Below are 25450 nucleotides of genomic sequence, written 5' to 3'. Positions count from 1 at the left end.
ATATTCCTTTTTTTTAAAAAATGTGTAGCTAGGATGTCACTGTTCAGTCAAATTCCGAGGTACTTAGGATGACTGTCAACATCTTCCTTCTTTCAATTTGAATCTGTAACCATACTTCTTGGGTAGACTTCCTACTAGTATTCATTCAACAATTGCGGATGAATTGAATGAGCATTAAGTCATTGCAAAGGGAACAGAGCCACTTGCTTGTTGGAGCTGAGATATGCAGAGCCTTACTAAGGTGTAGTGGTTCAGCATGCTGTTATTACTTTTGGAATATGACAATGCTGTGCCAGCAACATGTATCATAATGAAACTCTTGTTCTTATGGGGGAAATGCCTATGCAAAGTCCCTTTTAATGAGTAAAAAAGGAAACAGCAAAGAACATAGAGAAGAATTATTTTTACTGTTCCCCCCCCCCCGTCTCCTGCGTGCATTTAGCATAGCTTTAGGAAGAGCCTATGCATAGAACTGGCCCCACCATTAGGTAGCTTGAGGAGGTTGCGTCAGACAAGAGACGCAAGGTGAGTGAAAAGACTCGCATCCTGTGGTGCTCAGCCATTTCACTCCGTTGGAAGCAGACAGAATGGAAGCCAGTATCTGCTGCACCGTTTTGGAGGGAACTGATTTACAGCCACTGCTTCTAGAGTATTGTTTGGAACCAGCGATTGGGAAAGTGACATTTCTTGGGCTGCAGTTCCCAGAATGCTGGGGTATTTGGAAAGCTGACAAAAAGAGAGAGTTTTTCCTATATTTGTTTGGAATGAAAAATAGGCATGCCAATTCACCTGCAAATCCCTACCCCATTCTGTGATGCTTTGATGCCCTTAATAGGTAGTCTGAGGGGAATATTTATTTATTTATTTTTATCCCGCCTTTGTCCTTAAGAAGGGCCCAAGGCAGCTTCTTTGTCTCTCACAGAGAAATGTAATGCCAAGTGGTTAGCAAGCCCAGTGGCTGGGTGGCTTTTGGGCATTCGAAATGTGTTGTCACATGCTCTGGTGTTCTGGGAGTACTGACATTGCTCAGTTCTCTCAGAACTGAGCGTTTTTATTCAAATCTGTGGTTGTGTCTCCCCCCCCATGAACAAAGATGGCTACTTGCTTATCATTTTGTTTATGATGCTTTAGTCAGAGCATACTCCAGACTTTGGGAATTTACAATCAAGAAGAATGCATAGAATGACATTATGAGGCCATGTATACCTGAGCCATGGTAGGATGAGGCTCCAGCTGCCAGAGCATCCTATCACTGTCCAGTTAAAGATGGCGTCAGAATCTCCTTGTATTCATTCTTCCTGGAGTGCTTATGTTCCAGCAGAGTTTGAATGATGCCAGAGGTCAGAATGTTTTTGAGAATTGGGGGGGGGGAATGCGTTCATTACGAGAGAGTAACATCAGAACTACCCTGCTTGCTTGCCCTCCCTGGGTAGGCATGTGGTCTTTTCTGTTTGAGAAAACCTGCCCAAAGCTTCCCTGTGGAAATTCTTGGAGGTATCATTTCATATTGGATATATTGGCTGCACAGAGTAGTGTTGCTCTAGGGAAACACTCTTCCCACATTGCTTATGAAGTTCTCCTGGAGATGAAGAAGATAAAGCAAATGTTTCCATTCTCCCTGCCAACAATTTTTTCTCTTTTACGGGAGAGGCACAAGAGGCTGGAGAGGAAAGGAATTGGCGTTTACAAATACACAAATACATGGTGTGTCTAAGTATATAGCTGGGACAACAGAGCAGCCAGCAAAGGGAATGACTATTCTCTAATTTATGATGGCAACTCATTTAGACATGCCTCATTTCCTCCTCTCATTACAGTTATGGCCATGACAATTGATTTGTTTTGTGCTATTTCCCTTTCTAGTTTCAGAGAATGGGTTTCCCTAATAAATGTGGTTTCCCCAGTTTTACCTTACTAGGGCCTCTAGCTCCATACAGCTTAGAACAGACAAAGGTCTTAGCCTTCCTTTAAAATGTGGAATACCTGGCTTGCTTTCAGTGCACAAATAATGATTGCTTTCATTCTGTCAGTGAGGAGTCAGGCTATTCACTATTCTTTAGATACAGAAGTTGTAGATAGATAGATAGATAGATAGATAGATAGATAGATAGATAGATAGATAGATAGATAGATAGATAGATAGATAGACAGACAGACAGACAGACAGACAGACAGACAGACAGACAGACAGACAGACAGACAGATAGTAAAATGGATTCATAGAAGGCAGACAAATGTCAGATTTAATGAGAAGGGTACTTAATTTAATGCATTTAGCTAAAGAAACAACTCTAAAGCTGGAGTACTATCGTTAGACATACATTTAAAGCATTTGATTCAGTGGAATGGGATACATTAAAGACATAATTAAATATCTAGGGTTTGGACCTAATTTTAGGCAGATAATTCACCAAATATATTCACAGAATACAGCTAGAGTAATAGTTAATGATGGAATAACTGAGACAATATACCTATGCCGAGGTATAAGACAAGGTTACCCCTTATCTCCAATATTTTTTACAATGTTAATAGAATTAGTGGCACAGATAATTAGAGATGATAAACAGATTGTAGGAATAGAACATAAAGAAAATGGTAAGATAAACTTGTTTGCTGATGACACATTACTAATAGTTAAAAATCCAACAGAAAGAACAGAAAGGCTTAAATCACATTTGGAGGAATTTGAGGGTATAATGGGATTAAAAGTAAATTGGGGAAAGTCAGAATGTTTATTGTTAAAGCACTCAGAAGAGGAGAAAAGAAGAATGAAAACAATATTTGAAGGTAAAATGGGAAATGTTATTAAATATTTAGAGATTAATATTACTTGGAACTTACAGGATATAATTAAAATAAATCTGGATAGATTGAAAAAAGATAACTGGAAAGATAAAAGATTATCAGAAATTAAAGATTTCTTGGTTTGGTAGAGTGGCATTATGCAAAATGAAAATTATTTCTAAATTAAATTTTATATTTTGGATGCTTCCTATAAAGATTACAGAAAAACAACTGAAAGAATGGCAGATAATGATAAATTGTTATTGCAATGGAAATAAATGAGTGAGGATTAATAAGAAATTATGGTATGTAACACAAAAAAGGGAGGTCTTGGATTACGCAATTTAAAATTATATTATACAGCAAATCAGCTCAGACATATTCCAGATATTATGAAAGGTAATAAAATTATCTTCTAACAGAAATAGAAATGTAGGGTCAGGAAGAAAGAATTGAAAGTACTATATTGTTTAAAGAAAAAAATGGAAAAGAGATTAAAAAGATTACTAACCCCTTTCCTTAAAAATATATTAAACATTGCAAAAAGTTTACAGGTGTATTGAGCCCACCAATCTCTCCTTTATCCCAGGTGGTGGATTTAAGGAATTTTCCAGAAAATCTTGAAAAACTCTTTAAAATATATTAAAAAATAAAGGGATAAATGGGATAAAAGACTGGATGGAGAAGATGAAAGATAAAGGAAATATAAAAGAGATTTTGGGAGGAGAGGGGATTTCTTGGTTTAACATGATTTCAATAGAAAGGTAGACCAGGGAATGGAATAGTAAGGAAGGGAAAAGTAGAAAAATGACAAAATGTAAAGAGATTATTGAAAAAAAGATTGAAATTAGAGGAAAGGACAGAAAGAAACTGTAAGTCAAATATATAAATTATTAATTCAGGCTGAACAGGATACACAAAGATTAAAAACACAGTGGCAATATGATTTGGATAAAGAAGTAATAGGGGAAGAATGGGATAAAATGTGGGTCCAAAGGATTGTGAAGAACATGTCTGTAAGGATAAAAGAAAACTGTTATAAGGTAATATGGAGGTGGTATTTAACACCGGTAAAACTGAATATAACTAAAAATGTATCATCACTATGCTGGAGGTGTAACAAAGAGAAGGGGATGTATATACATATGTGGTGGTCATGTGAAGTAAGAAAGCAAGAATGGAAGCAAATTTTAAAAGAAATAAGGGAAATAACTGGATCAAAAATTCAAATGTGCCCGTCAATGGCTTTATTCAATTTGGTTAAGAAGGATCAATTGTTGAAAGAAAATAAGGATTTAATAGTAATAATGGTTACGGCAGCAAGGTTAATTTTTGCAAGAAACTGGTAAAGTGATAACCAACTCAATTTAGAGGAATGGTATAGAGAACTATGGGATATGGCAATTAGTGATAAACTGACATGTGATATGAAGATAAGAAGAGGCCTATCAAAAAATAATGAAATAAGAAAATATGGAAGAAACAATGAAGTTTTGGAGAGAAAATGGACTGAATGAAATTTAAAATTATTAATGCTAGCCTTGAGGGTGACGGTGGCACTGGTGTATCATGTAACTGTATTTTAATGTGGTGTTAGGTTTATGTTGTTTAGGTCCGATGTTTGTTTAATAAATTTATTTTAAAGATAGATAGATAGATAGATAGATAGATAGATAGATAGATAGATAGATAGATAGATAGATAGATAGATAGATAGATAGATAGATAGATAGATAGATAGATAGATAGATAGATAGATAGATAGATAGATCCAAACAACAAAGATCCATCCATCCATCCATCCATCCATCCATCCATCCATCCATCCATCCATCCATCCATCCATCCATCCATCCATCCATCCATCCATCCAGGAAGTGAAAAAAAGTTTAGGACAGTGCAAATGTGCTGTATCACCTGTTAAAAAGACAAAAGACAAATGGAAAACGTTCTCCTGAAAGTGGGAGGAGATAAGAGGGGGTGGTGAGGGCGATTTGTCTTTGCTTTTCTCTTACAGGTCCAGTCGAGGGGACCTGCCCACAGCCAGACCTTTAAGAGAACAACAACAAAAAAAAATCCCTCATTGCCCTTTCCATGGAGCTGAGGCTGTTTTTAATTTGCCAATATCATGAAGTGGCTTTTGATTCATTTACAGCAATTGCATGCACTGGGCATGAATCAGTGGGAATTTATTACAGTAGTCAGCTTCATTTAGCAAATAACAAAGAACAGAAAGTTTTGATAAAATATTTGTGTATCCTGATACATATGCACAATTTTTTTCATAGTCATGATAAGCAGCCTGCATAGGACAGTAAGATGCTGCTTTCTGTATAATGCCTGGAGATTATACCATTATACCAAAAGAAACACAACCCATCACTGCACATCGTCACATGTGCATCAGATTTAGATTTACTTACTGTCATATGGAAATTGCTCAGTTCTGTTGGAACAGCAAAGGAATCATTTTCTCAGTTGGTTGCAATGATGTAGCTCCTAAAATGCTCCAGTTTTCAGAGTTTCCAAATTTCACAGCTACTAGTGCAGAATGCTGGTCCCAAATACAGAAAAATAGGCTCGATATTACAATCAGCATTAGTTACCAGAAGCTGTTACCCAGCTACGATTAAAATATATGACTGTTTCAAATTAAAGGAGAGACGGGTTATGAATCAAGCAGGAAGGGCATCAGAAGGGACAAAGGATGCTGATACTGTATCTGTAACTCTGGCATGTGTCAACATATATGCACGGTATAGATGCAAATTTGGAAATAATTGCTGTTCCTTAAGTACAAACCCAATTGATTTCTCCACAGTAAGTCTCATATAGATGACCTAGGTGCCTGCTCAGGTGCCCACTGTTAACTAGATGGACCCTTTCTGTTCTCCCTTTTCGTGGTTGTTTCTGAAGTAAACTTGGATGTCACACCTCTGTCACTAAGGTGTACTTTTAGTCCTCCATAGAACAGGAATTATGGTTGCCTGAACACAGTCTGAGGTGAATGGTTCATAGGTTTGTTCCAAGGTGGATTCGAGATACTGACATCAAGCTTTGGCAACCCTACTGAGCAACATTCCCTCCCCCTTGTGCGCATGACTTTGTGCCTCCATGTGATTCTGTCCCCTCCATACAGGGTTCTGCCACAACCAGACCAAAGCAGTGTCTGTGTGTGTGTGTGTGTGTGTGTGTGTGTGTGTGTGTGTGTGTGTCTGTGTCTGTCTGTGTGTGTGTGTGTGTGTGTGTGTGTGTGTGTGTAACACCTCCATTTTGGCACCAATTATTTCTATGGCAATAGTAGAAACTACCTCGCACCGACTCTGTTTGGGATCTTTTTTGCTGTCATGCTGAAGCACGCTTTTGGAACCGCAACAGAAGGCGTCTATCTCCAGACTAGGTCAGATGGAAAGCTTTTTAATCTCTTTAGATTGAGAGTAAAGACTAAAGTCCAGCTGAAATGCATTCAGGACTTCCTCTTTGCCGATGATGCAGCTGTTGTTGCCCATTCTGCGAAGACCTCCAACAACTTATGAATTGTTTTAGCAAGGCCTGCCAAGATTTTGGATTAAAAATCAGGCTGAAGAAAACACAAGTCATGGGCCAAGGTGTGGACTCACCTCCTTCTATTACCATCTCCACACAAGAATTGGAGGTTGTTCCCGACTTTGTGTACCTTGGCTCAACGATCTCTGACACACTCTTCCTAGATGTCAAGCTGGATAAACGCATTGACAAAGCAGCTACCATGTTTTCTAGACTCACAAAGAGAGTATGGCTAACAAAAAGCCTGTGTCCTGAGTGCGCTCCTCTACTGCAGAGAGTCCTGGATCCTTTGTGCATGGCAGGAGAGGAAGCTGAACATGTTCCATATATGCTGTCTCTGATGCATTTTTGGTATCACTTGGCAGGAGAGTTCCAAATAGAGTAGTCCTAGATCGAGCTGGAATTTTTAGCATGTATACATTACTGAAACAGTGACGACTTTGTTGGCTTGGGCATGTTGTGAGAATTGCTGTTGGTCAGATTCCAAAAGATCTCCTGTACAGAGATTTAGTGCAGGGAAATTGCCCCAGAGGGAGACTACAGCTGTGATACAAGGATATCTGCAAGCGGGATCTGAAAGCCTTAGGAATGGACCTCAACAAATGGGAAACCTTGATATCTGAGCGTTCAGCCTGGAGGCAGATGGTGCATCATGGCCTCTCCCAATTTGAACACTTGTCCAGCAGGCCAAGTCAAAGAGGCAGTCCTGAAACTGGCGAAATCAGGGACATGGACAGGGGACAGATTGTATTTGTTTTCAGTGTGAAAGGGATTGTCACTCTCGAATTGTCCTTCTCAGCCATACCAGACATTGTTCCAAGACCTCTATTCAGAGCATGTTACCATAGTCTCTTGAGACTGAAGGATGTCTACTGAAGCTACTGAATACCCTGACCTGGCTAGGCTCTGAAAGGTTTCGATGGAACTATCAGAATTTCTCTCTCTCTTATGTTTTAAACCAATAGCTCTTAAACGGAATTCTGGAGAACTCTCAGTGAAAAGATAAGTAATGACAGACAATTAATATTGCCTCACCATGATGCAGTAAGCTGGGTTTTGCCTGGCTGTTCTACACATTGTCCTCAGAGATGTATAATTGACTTGGAATCTCAGAAACAAATAAACAAGTACACTCATGTCTCTAGCTCTAGCTCTGGTTCAATATGGTTTAGTTTTTGTCAACATTTTAGCTATGTCATCCTGTTCTTATTTGGGTCATTGGCCCGACTCGATTGGCTCAATTTTCAGCTTTTATTTTTTTCCTCAAAAAAGTACCTTTCTAGCCCTTCTAAAACCAGGCAAAAATGTCCAGACAGTATTTAGCTCAATTGTTTCATAACTTTGCTCCCATCTTCTTTGTTAAAGAAGATTGCACCCAAACACCCCCTTCATTGCCAAGCCCATCCTGTCTCTTGTTATAATCACCGACTATGGGTGACGAAGCAGTATAGAAGGAAGATGGGGAGCATCTGGAGGTGGGCCCCAATGAAATGCAACTTAAAAGCTGCGAAAATCATGTCTGGTATTTACCTAACTAAGGTGAAGGCCACATACTTTGCTACAGCAAAGCTCAAAGCTATCAGGTCGAGCTATTCTGTATAGTATGTGATTTATCTGGGGTTGGTCACATTGAAAGGCTTCCCAGTAGTATTTCCTCTTACCCATTTGTGGCATTCTTTAAACATAAAGTGGAGGCCATCCGCTCGGACTATGACCCACCATTTTCCTTCAGTAGATCAAGCTGAGATGTCTAATGTGCCGGCTTATCTGGTGATTTTAACCCAGTTTCAGTCTATGACACCACCTGAGGGCATCAGTCTCCTCCAGGAGTGCTTGTAGCTGATCAGCCACCACCCTTTCCACTAGCTTGCTTAAAAAGGAACATTGGTGACAGGTCTGCAGCTGTTAATTATGATCTGCTGCCAAGTTTGGTTTTTTATAAATGGGCCTAATGAGTGTCTCCTTCAGGGTTCAGAGAACCCTGCCCTCAAGGAAAGATGTATTAATGATGGAAGTACTGTAGCTCATTCTGTTGTAATTAGACTGGCAGTTTTTATAAGTCAGGCTGGGCAAGGATCTAGGGAGGTTGTAATGGCCCTACAGTGGTCAAGCACTGTGTTAACCTTGAGACATTTTAGTTCAGGTTAAGGCCAAACCATGGCAGCATTGATTGCCTTGCACGATGACCTCTTTGAGGGAGACTGACAGGGCAAAATGTCCCTGCTGGTCCTCCTTGATTTCGCGGCAGACTTCGGTACTGTTGACTACATTATCCTCCTGGGGAGGCTCATGGGGTTGGGGATCGGTGGCCTGGCTTGGTCCTGGCTCCACTCCTCCCTTGAGAACCACCCTCAGAGAGGGCAACTTGGGGAGATGGTGTCCACTCCTTGGACTCTTAATTGTGGAGTCCCTCAGGGGTTGATCATCTCCCCATTGTTGTTCAATGTCTATATGGGGCCGCTGGGGAAGGTCCTCAGGAGTTGTGGAGCTGTGTGTCAGCAATATGCAGATGACACCCAGCTCTAGCTCTCCTCCCATCCTTCTGCAGAGGATGCTGTCCCATTCCCTTGAGCACAGTCTGGACACTGTGCTTGGATGGATGAGGGGCAATAGGCTAAGGCTGAACTCAGACGAAACAGAAGTCCTGCAGGTGGGTGCCAACCATGTCTGTGGTTTGGGGGCCTTTCTCTCCTTGTGGGGAGGTTACTTTCTCTGCCCAGCATGAGTTTCGCAGTCTGGGCATACTGTTGGACCCAGTGCTATTAATAGAGCCTCAGGTAGTGTCTGTGGTGCATTCTGCCTTTTTCCTCCTGAGACAGATTGCCCAGTTGCATCCCTACCTTGACACCAGGTCCCTTACCACGCTGGTCCATCCAGTGGTAGTCTTGAGATTAGACTACTGTCATACTCTCTACGTGGGGCTGCCCAGGAGTCTGCTTTGGAAACTTCAGCAGGTCCAGAATATGGCGGACAGATTATTGAGTGGACTAAATAAATACAATAATATCTCCCCTATTCTGGCCGCTGTACACTGGTTACCTGTTGGTTTCTGTGCCAGCTTCAAGGTGATGCTGTTGACATACAAGACCCTAAATGGTTTGGGAACTTGATACTGGTCAGAATGCCTTCTTCCATTGAGATCTGTCTGGCCCACTTGACCTTCCCGTGCTGAGCAGTTGAGAACATTGATCACGAGAGAGACCCAGAAAGAGAAGACCAGAGACTGGGCCATCTCACAGGTTGTTCAGTACCTTTGGAATAAGCTCCCACCTGAAATATGTCTGGACCCTTCAACAGGAATTTGTAAGAGATCTTTGAAAACATGCCCAGAGTGGCCTCAGTAGCCAGATGGGCGGTATAGAAATTGAACAAATGAACAGATAAAGAGGGGAAGTTAAAGCTAATTAATGAAAGCAGTGGTACCTGCAGAGACAATGGGGAGAATTCTGGAGTAATGCAGATATAGGCTGCAGATACCATAGTTTTGTCTCTGTGGAACAGAAGTAACAACTGCTTTTTGGTAAAACTGGAGATGTCCAGAATCTTTGTGTAGTTCATTAGCTATGTTGCAGTAGGGCCACATCTGGTGATAAATGAGACATAAAGAGACAAGGTCATGTGCTGGGCTCTTCCATGTAAAACAAACATTAAACATTACTCTGCCAATGCACAAGCAAATAAAGCCTACTATTCTTATCCACATTGTGTCGCTTAGGGAGTGGCTGTGGCTGTCACTTATGTCAGCCTGGAAAGCAGTAGAGTGGTGTATCTGCATTGCTAGAAAGATGGCCTTGAAAGAGTGTCATGTATGACAAAACTTGCAGTCAAATTCAGTGGTCCTACCTGGTTTCCTGGTGTTTGGGATAGTTTTTTAAAAAGGAAAATGTTGTCTCTAGGGGAGTGACTGTGCATTTCACCCTAGCATCTGTGCTGTAGGAAGGGGATGAATCATGGCATTCACACCCATGGAGAAAAATTGAGGGGAAACTCTATTTTAATGAGGTAATCACAGAACACCCTGTGAATAATTAACAGATCATCTCCCACTAACCGCAGTGAATTCTAACTTGAAAACAGAATGTCCAAAAAGTAACACCAGATATGAAAAGCACGTTAATCAAAAGACTGACAAATCTTTGTATTTTCCTTAAAAAATGTTTTCATTTTATTTGAAGACAAGATTAAAAATAAAGGAAGTACAAACATAGAAGTGCGACATTATACTTAGGAAAAGACAAAGCACTCGAACCAGAAAACATAAAAGCGAAACGGTTGCTGCTGTCAGAAGAGCAAGTCACAAACATGCTGTTAAAAGCAGGTCCATTCCATTGTTGCTTTGTTTTTTTTTTCTCCATTGGTTTTCAAAGTATGTTGGTGTGCAACACAAGAGGCAATTAGGGAACAGCACAGTCCTTCCTTCCCAACAAGACATGACAATTCAAGGAACAGTTCTGTTTAAGTTGTCAAGGGCTCCCCTCAATGGGATCTTGCGGCAAGATGGCATTCTAAGCGCCAGGAAGCAGAAACAACCGAGCAGTCCACCCTCCCCAATGCATTCTGGCCCATGCAGAACTGCATCAAAGCCATTGAAGACACATGCGCGCAAGCTACATTTTCAGTGGCACGGCTTTTGTGGGGCTAAGGGCGAAGTATGCCACTTTTACATCACTAGAAATGGTTTTGTCATTTTTTTTTTAAAGAAAAGCTCGGTACATGCAACAGAACTGTCATCTTTGGGAATTAAATACTCCAGGAAGGACGCGTGGCATTAGAAGTCTTTGGGTTTTTGCTCAAGACTCCCTGGCTGCTGTTGTTGTAGATTTCATTTCCATTGTGTTAAAGCAGCCAAATGTGTTTTAAGAGTTTGAAGCCTACGGTACACACATTTGATTTGCCTAGGAGACTTGCAGTGTTGTAAGGTGACTTCAGCATGGACATTTCTTACCATACATACTGACATATAACCCTCCAAGTCTAAAACAAAGGAAAAGAAGGAAAAAATACATCCTTACACCCATATTTCATGGCTCAAACAATGGTTTCTACACCATGATACAACTCTTTGCTTCTGTTTTCTTGACTCTCCCAGTCTACAGTAGCCATGCTGTCCATCAGGATGGACAAGGTGATGGAACTCCCAGGATTGTTTTGCCTGGGTCGCATTCTGCTGTACCACTGAGAGCTCAGCGGCCATTCTGCTGCAATGACTGATGTCATGTCAGTAGTGCCAGCAGGTCAAGATGCAAACCCTCATTCTCAATACCATATGTATACATTCAGATGAATTCAAGATGGCTTGGATAAGCATCTTGGAATGAAGATATGGAAGGGCGTATAGCTAGAGGGAGGTTGCACACTCATCCCCACCAAGCTGTAAGTTTGGCCCAGAGCTTGGAAAAAGTCACTTTATTGGCCCATGGCCAGAATTGCCAAGCCAGGATGACCATTGGGAAAGAGCTGGGGGTCAGAAAAACAAGTTTTGTTTAGAATTGTTCTAGGAGAGGGAAGAAACAAGCCTAGAGAATTTAACAGGGCAATTGGCTTGTTGCATGATACTCTAGGACAAGTGGTCCTCAACCTTGGGCCTCCAGAGGTTCTTGGACTTCAACTCCCAGAAATCCTGGCCAGCAGAGGTGGTGGTGCAAGCTTCTGGGAGTTGCAGTCCAAGAACATCTGGAGGCCCATGGTTGGGGACCACTGCTCTAGGAAATACCAGGGGCTGACCAACTCCTGCAGATGGGGAGGGCCCATAACTCACAATGGTATAAAGGAAAGGCAGCAGGTGAGTGCACAGCTAACTCTAAGGTATCTGGATGCCTGGGCTGAGGCTACACAAATCACTTCTCCTGGGATCTAGGTGAGATGATGACAATGACATTCTTCAGTGTGTTGATTTGCAAAGAAAGCCCATCAATAATCCTGTAGAATTTTCTTTTTTTCATTTTTGAAGGAGTCTCCCTATTCCACATGAGCATACAAGTATGATAACATATGATGTCTATCAGAAACAAGGGATCTTAAGCAAATCCCATGACAATGAACAGGGCTTGCATAGGTAAAGTGATCCAAGAATCCACCATTCACTTCTCTTTATATACTGGAGAGATAAATAAACTGAAAATACGACTGAAACAAGAATTAAAATCACATTTCATGTCTTCAGATTTCCCAAAGCATTTCCTTGTTCATGAAATCTCAGTATATAGTAAATAATATTCAGTTTTTTTTAAAAAACCCACATAACCTGTATGTCTAGGAATGCATTTCACTCAAATAGATTTTATATTTCTTAGGTAGATCAGTTTTCCCCCTTTAAAATAGTATTCCATACATTTGAAGGTATCAAAAATACATGTTGTTGAAAATTAGGTTAATCTCCTATTCTGTGTAAGAATTAGGCCTCTTTTTAAAACACAGAAGAGGCCTGTCAGATAGCAGAAAATATTTTTAAACATTTTAAAATATGTCTTTTTAAAAGACATATTTTAAACAATATGTCTTTTAAGAGACATATAAATGAAAATATCGTTTGGGAGGCAAAGTCCCCAGAGGACATTTCACAAAGGATTCTTTGTGTGTCTATGTACGTACAAAACAACGGGTTTAAGCACACAGAATTGTGCATTTAATGTACCAAAGTGGAACTTTTAAAAATACACATCCAGTTGCATGGATAGCAACAAGTTACAAGAATAACAAGGACAACGACCCAACATCTGGGTTGCTATATATACACACACACACACACGGCAGGAGAGAATTGTACAAGAAAAACCCAGGACACTTGGTATCCCATAAAGCCGTACTGCACAGTCAAAACAAAGGCATGGCAAAGGATCGTGGGTGTGTTTCTGGGAGTCCATGCTATTTCAACGGCAGTTCTAAAAACCTAATTACTGTACCATTGCTAGCAACTGCACGGGTTGCTTTCACAGGCAGACTGATCATGGCATTAAAGATCTCTCACACGTCTCAGCTGGGGTCTTTTTCCTGTGAGCAAGAAGGAAACAGACTGCCTTAAATCTCTACCTGCATGATGAGTTGGGACACGGAGATGCTCGGGCTTGCCGGCTGTACTCTTCACTGCCTGGCCCTGCCACCATCCACTTGTTGCAGCAAGTCTGCAGTAGGGAGCCTGCTGCATTCAGACCTTGGAAAAGTTACCTTTTTTGGAACTTCATTTCCCAGGAGTTATAGTCCCCGAAAGTAAAGATTCAAAGCTGTTCTCATGTTGACTCCCTGCACCGTTCAAAAGTCTAGATTTCAAGTGGATCTTATGCAAATGTAGCAAGTTCTTTACTGGAAGCCTTTACCCCTCAGTGGACAGAGAGAGTATAGGCCTAGGGCAGTGGTTCAGATCTCGGACTGTACTCCCAGGAACCCCAGCCAGCACAGCTGGAGGTGAAGGCTTCTGGGAATTGTAGTCTAAGAACACCTGGTAACCTAAGGCTGGGAACCGCTGGCCTAAAGGATGGTGACACAATGTCGGTGAAGTAGCCAGTGAACCATGCCTCTCACCCACCATTCTCATTCATTGTACAAGACCTTTTAAGACTTGAGGATCTAAGAGTTTCTTCCTTCCATCCCATGAAACATGTTGCAAGTGTCTCAACTACAGTTCTGAAAGAGAAATAGGCATCTCGTTTTCATATTCTAGGAAGGACTGGCCCAAGGCACTCTGTGGCTGGGGAGGATAAACAAGATGGCATCACCTCCCCCACTCTGACTAGGCTTTCATTTGAAGAATACCGGCCAGTGAGACAGTATCTGACACCCACACTCCTGATGGCAGAAAGTTAGTTTAGGAGCACAAGACTGTGCAGCATGCAACAGCCCTCTCCTCCAGAAAAGAGAAACAGGGAGAGGACCCACGAAATAGAAGAAGGACAGGTGGGTTTCTGATGCCTGGCTCCCAGCCTCAGCAACCTGAAAGGGTTGTTTTACGCTCTTTCAATTATAAAGCCAGACTCTCTAGACCTGAGAGCTTCAAGACCCAGCTTCTTGAAGCTTCTCCTGGTTAGGCAGAGGATAAAACTCTCCCTGGTTCTGATATTAAATCCGGGAATGTATCTTAGGTCTGTTAATGCACTTATGCTTCTTACAGTAGCTAAAGAGGAGTGTTATATACTCTACCTCTCGGACCCATTAGGAGTTGCTGAAAAATTGGACTGGAAGTGGTGGATGGATTATAAAATGTCCCACCATCTGCTGCTCAGGCTCATCCTGCTAGTGTATATTCTTAATTAGCAGACTGTGATCTTGGTGGAAGGGAGTGGCAAGATCATGCTCAATATTTACATATTTAAGACTCCCATCATAGCAGAGGCAGCTAAGGGTGAGAAGAGTGTGCTATCACTTTGTCCTTTTAAAAAACTCACAGGCAGAAAAATGCATTCAGCTTCTGCCTAGAATGTGTATAATCGGGGACGTTGGTCCATGATACACTTCTTGGTATCCTACAGTATATCTTGTCTTTGATACTGCTGAAGCCTCTCATTAGTCTGTCAACCCCAAGGAAGACTCACTACCATTCACCTTGCAGCATCAGGAACCAAGGCACCCATTTTCCTGCCACATGGAGTGAAAGTATCATGCTGGAAACAAGAGGAAACCAAACCTTGATAACATTTGCCACTCTAACCACACACAGACACACGAAGACCCTGTTCTAATAATATATTTTGGTGACGGCAAAGTTTGATACTTTGGAGAAACTCTGAATTCTGAACTTTTAAGAAGAGATTTCCCGGCTGTGCAACATCGCTTTCAAATACACATTTGTTGTTGGTAAGGGGGCATTTTATATACAGTATATAGTCCCACAAGCCGAACAACGTAATATATATTTATATACACTGCATATTACATAACAGTCATAAGTCACGTGTTTAAAAAGAGTTGACCAGCAACTAAGTAGATATTTCTCTTTGTGTAACACATGGAACAGAAAGACACATCATTTCTTTCTGCAACATTTCTCATTAAATGTCCTCAGCATAAACTTTCAGAACAAAACGTTCCATTCCCTACAGGCACACAGAACCCCTCTCGCCTTGCCATCAAATCTTTCTTTGGCTGCTCTTTAAAAAATATTTACACATCAACAATGAAGTAGCTTAGGATATAATTTATAGCTTACAGTGTGAGCTGCCTTTGCTGTCTGAACATAATATGTCAATGAAAAAGGATTAATTCATTAGTGGATGTTTAGTAGCAGCTAACTGAACAGGCAAAATGGGGTAGATGGGTGGATTGGCTGGACAGTGTTTGGGTCAGGATTCTACGGTAAAGGATGTATACATCCAAGATGGGCTCAAGTCTTGTCAAAGTGCCATTGAGACACACAGGAAATAATCTGAGAGGTCTTATGACCTAGAATGATGGTTCTCATCCTTGAGCAACCCAGGTGTTCTTGGAGTAAAGTTCATGGAAGTCTTTATCATTAGCTGTGTTCTTCAGGATTTCTAGAAATTGCAGTCCAAGAACTTCTGGGTTACCAAAGGCTGGGAATCATTGAGCTAGAAGTTATATTGTGGCTCTGATTATGATTATGGCAATGGCTACTTGAAAAAGACTGCTTCTGTTCCTTTCATTTTTATGTAGCTATTTTAATATAAATTTGCACACACTGAAACATCTGCTTGCAGACTGTACCTCTTATCTTTCTTGCATCCCATTACATGTGTCCCTCTTTCCCATGAACAAGGGAGAGTAAGTGAAATATATCTATATTATTAAATTGTAAGATGCAAAGTTTGTGTCTAGTGTTAAATATTCACAAGCATCTCAACTTTGAAGAAACATGTATGGCTTTGTCTTTTCAATTTTGTCTAACTTTTCTGCCTTGGCATTTGAACTTGTCCTTCTAAATGTGGTGCCTTATTTCAGACGCCTGCAGATCTGACTGCTCTACAGCTGCATGTGATCCAGTGCATTCACAGATAAATGTGTACAGAATGGAAGTCTAAGTCATGTTAGCCTCTCTTTGTTGCATTTAATATGAAATCTTATACTACTGTTTGTCAGCTATCAAATATCACCTATTGTCGAACAGAAAGAGAGAGATCCCAGCTTAGGCATGCCAATGCAACATACATTAATCAATACTCAATATTAGTTGGCCTACTGGAAATATGGTTGAGTCCTATTTAATAAAAATATGATAATGGAAATGTAGCAAATGAGGCAGTGAAGAGGCTGCCACTCAAGATAGGCAAAGAGGGAATATAGGGAAACTACTTAATAATAACAACAATATGTGTTGTCATGTTGATTCCTCCTTATGGAAACCATTCCCAAGGTTTTCTAGGTTTACAATTCAATTCTCGGGGGCATCTTGGGACTATGGAGCTTGGCCAAAGCTATACAGGCCGGGTCTTCTCCCCAAAGGCACTGTGAAGGATGCATGCATACAAGATGGGCTCAGGTCTTGCCAAAGTGACATTGAGACATGCAAGAAATAATTTAGGAGCACTTATAATCTAGAACAATAGTTCTCATCCTTGAGTAATCATTGTGGAATCAAAGATAGCAAAGAGGCAATATGGGAAAAGTAGGTAATAATAACAATGATTATATAACTCAGTGGTTCTTAACCTTTGTTACTCGGATGCTTTTGAACTGCAACTCCCAGAAACCCCAGCCAGCACAGTTGGTGGTGAAGGCTTCTGGGATTTGCAGTCCAAAACTCCTGAGTAACCCAAGGTTAAGAACCAGTGATCTAACTCATTGAATTATCCAGCTGGCTGACACCTAGCTACTTTAAATGAATTCAGATTTCCAGGGCCAGGTGAACTACACCTGAAAGTGAACTGAAATTTCTACGAATTGCAGGTGCATATATGGTACTATCTCAATTTCAAAAAAGGGAGCGAGGGAGGAAGGAAGGAAGGAAGGAAGAAATTATGTCAGGCCAATTTTATCTCATTTCCTGACAATGTTATAAGCTTGTGACTATCAGGACTGCTGTTGGTAATCTGATGGTGGTTTTTAGTGATCAAAAACACCCCCCCCCCTTCAAGGCTTCCATAAGCTTCCCCATATATTCTCCTTTCCTGGTCTGAGGCTATCCAGGAATTGAAAAGGAGGACAAGAAGTTTTTAATAAATTTAAATTAATTATTTCTGGCACTGAGATCCAATTTATTGCGGCACAACTATGCCTAGCAGATTTGTCTATGTACCTAATGAGAGTACAAAGGGAAGACAGGTGATTGATCAGAAGGGATGTAGAAGAAATGATTATGTTTCTTCAAAATGATTTATGATGGAGGCATCATTGCCAATGGTGCATATAACTAATCCCATTATGATGTCTGGTAAGGAGAGTTAACATTCTCATCATGATCTGTTTAGGGGATGAAAAAAATTAGCACAGTATATGTAATTATGCTTCTTGTATCATATTTTCAATTCTCTGACAAAAATGCTGTCTTTTGCCTTGTGTGATGACTATTTAATATGTGAAATCCTGTGGTGTTGTCCTTTTCTGATATATGTAGCATCAACAACATGGTTTCCTATGTGTGTGGATGTATACAGTATGTGAGATTATAGTTTCCTCATCATTACTCAAGGCTGCACTAGCAACATCATGCTTTTCGTCCTTTATATACTAAGTATGAACCCAGATCTTGTTGTCTAGCTAACTTCGACTAATTGTAATGCCAAAATTATCATGGGCAGATTTACTGTATTTTCAACTTAATTAAGATTAATTTCATCCTTCAGTTCACTTCATAGTTCACTTAGTGATCTAAATTATCTAAGTAATGATGAGTTAAAGACAGGACTTCTGGCTCAACAGGAAAAAATTACCCACACTCAACCAGTTCACCAAATCCACTGGGTTTCCATGGGGTCTCCATGGAAGTTGAAATCACAGATCAATCGTGTAAGTCAAATCATTTCAGTATTAAAAAAGATGCAGTTACATACATTTAAAACGCTGAGGTCCACAGTTTTAACAAGAAAGAAATGAAGACAGCCTTCATTGATTGTATAATCAAAATATTCTTAACCAGAAGGCCACGAACAAATACAACATTCTCATCCTCCCAATTACTCCAGGTTGCACCAGCAACATTAATGCTTTTCATTCTTCCTATTTTATGGGGATAGGTTCCAAATCCCAATGCCTAGGAACCTGATATTCGGGCATAAAGAATGACATGTCTGGCTCCTTAGAAAAAAGGGATTGCCAGCTCCTGACCCAGAGACTGTATTCTCCAGATTACAAAATGGTTCCTGCTTAATGCCAGTTGCACTGGGTCACAGTTTCCCCTCAGGGATTGTTGGGAACTTCAGAGTAGTGAGGTGCAGAAAATTCTCTATAGAAAGAGGAGTGACCCAAATGCTCTGAGATTTTTCTCTCTTTATAGCCGTTTGGGAGAAGCAGCCCATAAACAACTGCTCGGAATTATGTAGATTTTAAACTCTGGACTGAGCAGAAAAAGTGTTTCCTGTAACATTTCTCCCCACCCACCACAAGGATATCCTTTTCCATGATATTGAGGGAGCCCTTTTTAGTCATTTCCCTCTACCTTGCTCCATCACAGAACTGTACTGGAGAGGGCAGGTACCCCTCCTCCACCACAAAGTCAGTGACATTTTGGACTCTCCAGTACTGTGGGTCTATTTGCAGCCCTTTTAGGTTGCAGCATTGGTATCACCAACCCCATTGTTCTTCTTTTGTCCCAACAATGACCTTGTCATGCAGCTAAATCAGATTGCACCATGTGATAATAACACTCAGGGTAAATCAATCTCCCTCAGAGTGAGAGCCATGGTTCCTCAAGAGGTGTTCCCTTTACACCTATTGTGGTGGTTTGCCTTTGGTAAGCTGCTGGACCTGATCGGCTACATGACAATTACAGTGTTGTGAAGGAGGAGGATGAATTTGAAACAAAAACAAAGGTGCTGAAATAGCAGCTGATAGGGGCTGTGAGGAGCCTCCTGGCACAGTGTTTAAACTGTTGTACTGCAGCCAAAACAGTGCTCATGACCTGGGGTTTAATCCCAGGTAGCCGGCTCAAGGTTGACTCAGCCTTCCATCCTTCTGAGGTTGGTAAAATGAGTACCCATCTTCACTAGTGGGGGGGACGGACGTGTAGCCTGCACAATTAACTTGTAAACTGCCCAGAGAGTGCTTGAAGTGCTATGGGGTGGCATATAAGCAGCACACTTTGCTTTTTTTTGCTTTGCTGTGAACCCTAGCAAACAAGATTGGAAACTCTGATACCTTGCAGTGGAGAACATTTCTCTTTATCCATTTAAAAGCACAGGAGGGCCAATCTCCTTACTTTAGAAATGGGTTGAGCGAGTAGTCATAGTGGTCTTAACCGACCAGATAGGCGGGATATACATAAAATAAAATAAATAAATAAATAAATAAATATATCCAAAAGGCAAGCCCTTTCACATCCTTCACCTTAGAAACCATGAGGAAGATCTGGTCTTCAAATCTGCTGAGGAGAAGGGTTGGGAACTGACAAATACAGGTTGCCTTAAAATAAGGATTCTCCATTGGGAATAACTGAGATCCCATGTGAAAGACAGGATAGAGGAGAAGTACCAACAAACAATATCCTTCCCTACAGATTGCTACTGAATACTTCAGTGATGCTGGAGTTGGATCGGTCTTCTGAAAGCTTCCCCTGATCTGTGGGGCTGTGCAAATCCTCATGTCCACCTCCTGGCCTGGTGCTCAGTGACCAGGGTTTATCCTCTTCACCGGACAGTGTGGCTTTGAAAGGCTCCACATATATTCTGTGGACGCTGGGCCTCAGTTCTTCGTATTTGCCTTTCCCTTCTTCTGGGAGGCTTGATGCATGAGGTAAGAAAGTGCCGCGTGGACAGTCGACAGAGATGCTTATCTGCTCACCAGAGGCAGGCTCATGGGAGAACTCCATGGCTCGCGTCAGATGTGGCGTATAAAGGCCCTCAGACAGGGAGACTGACTGGGTCTCACTGTGTACACGTAGCCAGCGGTGGTGTCGACTGAAGTAACTGTAGTGCTGGTGTTTCCCATGCTTTTTTTTACCTAGGAAACTCAAGGGTTGCCTCAAGCTAGGGTATTTTTCTGTGGTCTTTGGAGAAAGCCCTCCTAGGGACAAGGTCTGCATGTTTTCTGTAGATTGGTCGACCTCTGTCTCTAACGTGCTGCCTCTTCTCACATTCTGTTTCGGAGTCAAGCAAGGTTTGAGGTCATGGATCTGGAGGACATCTGGTGCACTGCCACTCAGACAGCTCACGGCCTGATGGGATATGTCCTGGGAGGACGAATAAACCAAATCCAGCTCCCGGGGACTCAAGGCATCGCTCGAATCGTAATCACTGTCTGTTGGAAGGAATACTTCAGAGCATCCCTCTTCATCGGAGTAGGGCTGGGAGTCTGAAAATAGGAGGAATAAAACTGATCAACTCTTGGCCGATTGTACCAATTGAACTGAGCGTCCCATTTAGTTTAGTAATGTGAGCCTTGAAAGGGAAGATTTCTCTCAATGTGAGAGGGCTAACGGAGTTCTTCCTAGGCCTACCTCCCCTTTGGTGGCTCTACAGCTTAGAGCTTGGAAGTAATAAGCTGGAAGCAACATTGTCCCTTGTTCCTTTTCTTTGAGTAACAAGAGAGCAATCCATTTACTTTTCAACGTTTTAATGAAAATAAGGGAAATACTGGGGCTTTGCATTATGTGCAATGTTTACTTCCTACTAAAGTAATATTAACTAGCAAGAATAGGGGCATTTTGACCTTTTCTTTAAAAAAGTAGATTGTGATATGTTAATAACATATTGTTTTAGTTGTTACAAGTAACAAGGAATAGTTTATTTGTGGGAATGGGTGGCTAATGTGTTGCTTTTCAAAGGAATGGTTCCACACTTTGCTCTAGCTATAGCCTCATCTGGTGGCAGTAATAGTCCCCATTTCCCACAATGCCCAGTGTTATGATACTTTCCTACATCTTGGGAAATTCAAAATGGTGCTTTCCAGATTTAACCTTCCTGTACAAAGGACTTGGTTGGATGCTCAGACTAGTATCTTTTATAATAATTGGTATTATTGTTGGTTAAGTTGAAGGGGACCTTGAGACAGAGTATGAAGAGAAAGGGATCTAGCAGATAAAGTGCTTCAACCAAGGGTGAGATAAATTATCCTGACCTACACTGGATTAACACATGTTTGTGTTGTGGCAGGAAAATGTCTAGACCAGGGGTGTCAAACTCAAATTCATTGGGGGCCGCATCAGCAGTTTGGTCCCCATCAAAGGGCCGGTTGTATCTGTAGGTCTATGTGTCCACAAAGGCTAGCGGAGGGAGGGGGGTAGAAGCGCAGTGCGGGCAGGGGGGGGTTAGAGGCTGCTTCCCGAAGCCTGGGGGGTAAGGTTTGCAAAAGAGGGTGGGGAGGGAAGGAAGGGCGCATCCAAAGCCAGAGGCGTGCCCTAGACAACGGGGGGGCTTCCAAGCCTTGCACCCCCCCGCCTTTTGCAAACGTCCTTGTGCCCCAGACACCCCCCATCTCCAGGGAGTCATCTCCCCCTCCCGCCCTGCCCGCCCGCTCGGACTCCGATTTTCCACCTCGATCTCCTTCCCCCCCCTTGTTGGAAAGCCCAGCTCGGCGGGTTCGAATCCCGCTCTCTCTCGCTCCCAGAAAAAAAGCCTGGCTGTCCCTTACACCTTACGAGGGCGGCCGGGGGAGCTCGCAAAGCGGTCCGGGCACATAGGAAATAAATAAATAAATATAAATAACTGGGAGGAGAGGCGGGGGGAGGACATTGTGGGCGGCGGGGGGGGCGCAAGCCGGGGAGGCCAACAAAAGCCCCGGGATCTATTATTTAGGGTGGCGATCAATTATTGAAAGAAAGGAGGGGGTGGGGGAAGAGGAAAGGGGACAAGGGGGGGAGAGAAGAGAAGAGGCTGGCGTGCAAGCTGAGCCCCCAGATTGTGAAGGAAGGAGGGGAAAGAAAATGGGGGGGGGGTGTTCCAAAGGCGATCCGGGAGGCCGAGCCCGCCCCACCCTGGAAAAAAAGGGGAGAAACAAACCAGGGAGGTAGGATGCTCCCGTTCTCACGTGCACGCAAGATGCGGGTCAGGTTCTGCGGAAGACTGTTCTCTCCTTCCGACCCCCCTTCCTCTCCGCGGTGTCCGTGCACTCCTCTGATCCCTGGAGATGTCGGAAGGACGTCACGTGATGACGTCATGTCCGACACCCAGGGAGCAATGCGGGGCAGGAAGAAGTCGGGCCAGGTCCCGGAAGGTAAGTAATTTTTTTTTTTTGTTAACTTGAGCCATTTTTTAAATGAATTTACTCCGTGCAGGCACGGAGTAAATTCATTGAAAAAAAAGAGGGGGAGGCTGCAAGGCTGGCGGCGGCTCCGCAGGCCATCAGACGAGGTCTGGCGGGCCGGATTTGGCTCGCGGGCCTTGTGTTTGACACCCCTGGTCTAGACAGTCTGAATGACTCTGCACTAGAACAGCTGGTTGAGGAACCAACCAGAAGGGAGGCAACCTCAGTCCTACAAAGTGCTAAGAAAATCCAAGACAGTCATTTCCAATATTTAAAATAGCATTCCTCCCCAAATATGCAGGAGTAGGTAACAAAATAATTTGAAAGGGAAAATGAAGATGATCTTATGTGTCCTGAATGATTCTGGGTTTCTTAAAGCACAATTTACAGAAATTAGGTATAATGACTATTACAGGTCAGAGGAGGCGCCATCAATTCCAAGAGTTCACGAGCACCATTACCACAAACGGTGTCAGGGAAGCTTTTTGAGAGAAGAAGGCTTGCATCAGAAAAGGAAGTCTCGCCCGAAGAAGGAGAACAACAAAGAATGGCAACATGCACAAAAGAAATGCAGGCAGACAACAAGGGCTTTAAGAAAGGCACCTGAGGAGCGTATTGCTAAGAACATTGTGAACAACAATTAGAAACTTTACGCACATCAGAAGCAGGAAGCTTGCTGGGAAAATAATTGGAGAACTGGATGACAAAATGGCAATTCGATAGGTGCCTAGTGTGAAGAAGGCAAATTTCATGCTTAAAACGATTAAGAATGGCATTGCCTGCATCACAATGCCTTGCATAAATCTGTGACTACACCTGAAATATTCTACATAGTTCTGATCAATGCAGCTCATGAGTGAGCTAAAGCACCTGCCCTGATACTGGTCCACAAGGTGCCTCTGACTGCACATGGAAAAAGATGTTGCAGAACTAGGAAAGGAGCAGAAATGTGGAACAGAAGCAACATCCCTATGAGAAAAGATTATGTGTGGGTGTTTTGGGCTGCGAAACAAGGAGATGAAGGGAAGAATAATGATCTCTGCTCCCTTCATGGATTGCTGCCTTGTCGTGGCGAAGGGGCTTGAGTAATTCAGAGAAACTATGGGCTATGCCGTGCAGGGACTCCCAAGATGGGCAGGTCATAGCGGAGAGTTCTGCATGGCGGGGGGACATGAGGAAGGAATTTTTTTCCTCCCAGATTTATAATATCTGAGAAGACCGCAGGAGAATCAGAAAATATGAAAAGGAGTACTAATTCACCCTGCCCATAGTTAAAATATAGCAATTGCATCTGCAGTGTTTACAGTAATTTATCGATGTTGCGAATAAACAGGGAACTAAACAGTCTTTGGTCCCATTCAGAAAAGCTCTTCTTGTGTTCGTATGTCTCAGTGTAAATGGCCTCATGAGTTTGGAGCCACTAGAGTCCATATCACGAGTGGGGAACTGGACTGGGATGAGAGGTCAACTTAAAAAAAGGCTTACAATTCTCCTGTTACCTTACCAGTTTTGCCATGTTTCAAAGAACTTCCAGCACCCTTTGGGGCTTCTGTACAATTTTTGGCCAATGGAAGTCAGATGGAGACTTCTCCAGTGAAAATTCCCTTTTGTAAAAATGTTCTTTCTTGGGGGCAGGGGGTGGCGGCGGCTAGGAATCATGGCAATGGGTACAGCCTTTGAAGGTTTGGAAACTGTCAGGGATGACAACACAACAAAATGAGCACAAAGTTACACACATGTGTTCTTAGTTTCGTTTTGCGAAGTAGCTCTTCCCAGATCACCTGAGTGCACAATGCAAGCATAACTGACTGCTTAGAGTTACTGAGTCTCAATCATGTCATGTAACTTTTCAAAGCTCTACTACGCCAGCTATCCAGTTCCAAAAATGGGAACAGGAGCAGAAGCAAGATATCATGACAGGTAGGATACCCTAAACTGGAAGGAAAATGTGCCCAGAAATTCTCTCCCCCCCCCCATTTCCTATTTCTCTGTGGGACATTGAATTCTGTGTTCTAGTAAACTGGAAGACCAAGATATACAGTAATTATATTTAATGCTGAGCTGGGAACACATGCAGACTGTTGATGAGAGTTAATTAACCATCTTGACAAACTGTCAAGGTGCTATAGCAAGTTCTTTACCAGGTACAAAGCAGGTATAAAATAAAATGCATTTAGAAAAAAACACGTTGCTGACAAATTTTCAAAGCAACAAGATGAAATGACTTAGGTTGGTCAAGGACACCAAGCATATATAGCTTTTAATTGTAACTGATTGTATTGTATTTGTTTTTACTGCACTTTATATTTGATTTATGCCCCAATTGTGTTATTATTATTTTCTATATGTATTATATTGTTATTCTGTTGTTTATCTGTTGAAAACTGCCCAGAGTGGCCCTGGCTGCCAGATGGGCAACATATAAATCAAATTAACACGAACAGCAGCAGCAGCAGCAACAGCAACTACAGCTACAGCAGCAGCAGCAACAACAACAACAACAACAACAACAACAACAACAATAATAATAAATGAGCAGCTCTTCATCATTCCCTTTTTAACCACATCCGTAGGTCAAGAGGATCAAGGAATTTTATCAGGGTTCTACCCACCCTTTTAGACTTGCCAATGACTTTGCCAGACATGCTAAGCCCCTCTACCTTTGCCCCACTACTCTTCTCTTCCTGCAGCCCTCTAAATGATGTGCGACAATTCTAAGGAATATGGCTGTCTTTTTTCATTCTGCTCCTCAATGACATCAGGGTGGTGTAGTGGACAGAGTGACGGGAGGGTTGGGCTTGATTCCTCACTCAGCCATGGAAACTAACTGGGGAAT

General features: G+C 42.2%; 1 protein-coding gene across 2 annotated transcripts in view; it reads right to left on the bottom strand.

Moving 5' to 3' along the window:
• Positions 1-17301: 17301 nt before the first annotated feature.
• ANKFN1 (ankyrin repeat and fibronectin type III domain containing 1) overlaps positions 17302-25450 on the bottom strand; it is a 328869-nt gene continuing 320720 nt past the window's right edge. For both annotated transcript variants that reach the window (XM_078385159.1, XM_072990937.2), the window contains exon 18: positions 17302-20724. In XM_078385159.1, the coding sequence (XP_078241285.1) occupies positions 19925-20724 (800 nt within the window). In that variant the 3' untranslated portion in view covers positions 17302-19924. The remainder of the gene's footprint in view (positions 20725-25450) is intronic.

The sequence above is a fragment of the Pogona vitticeps genome, chromosome 2, assembly GCF_051106095.1.
Source record: "Pogona vitticeps strain Pit_001003342236 chromosome 2, PviZW2.1, whole genome shotgun sequence".
Lineage (NCBI taxonomy): Eukaryota > Metazoa > Chordata > Lepidosauria > Squamata > Agamidae > Pogona > Pogona vitticeps.
This window is presented reverse-complemented; position numbering and strand designations above follow the sequence as displayed.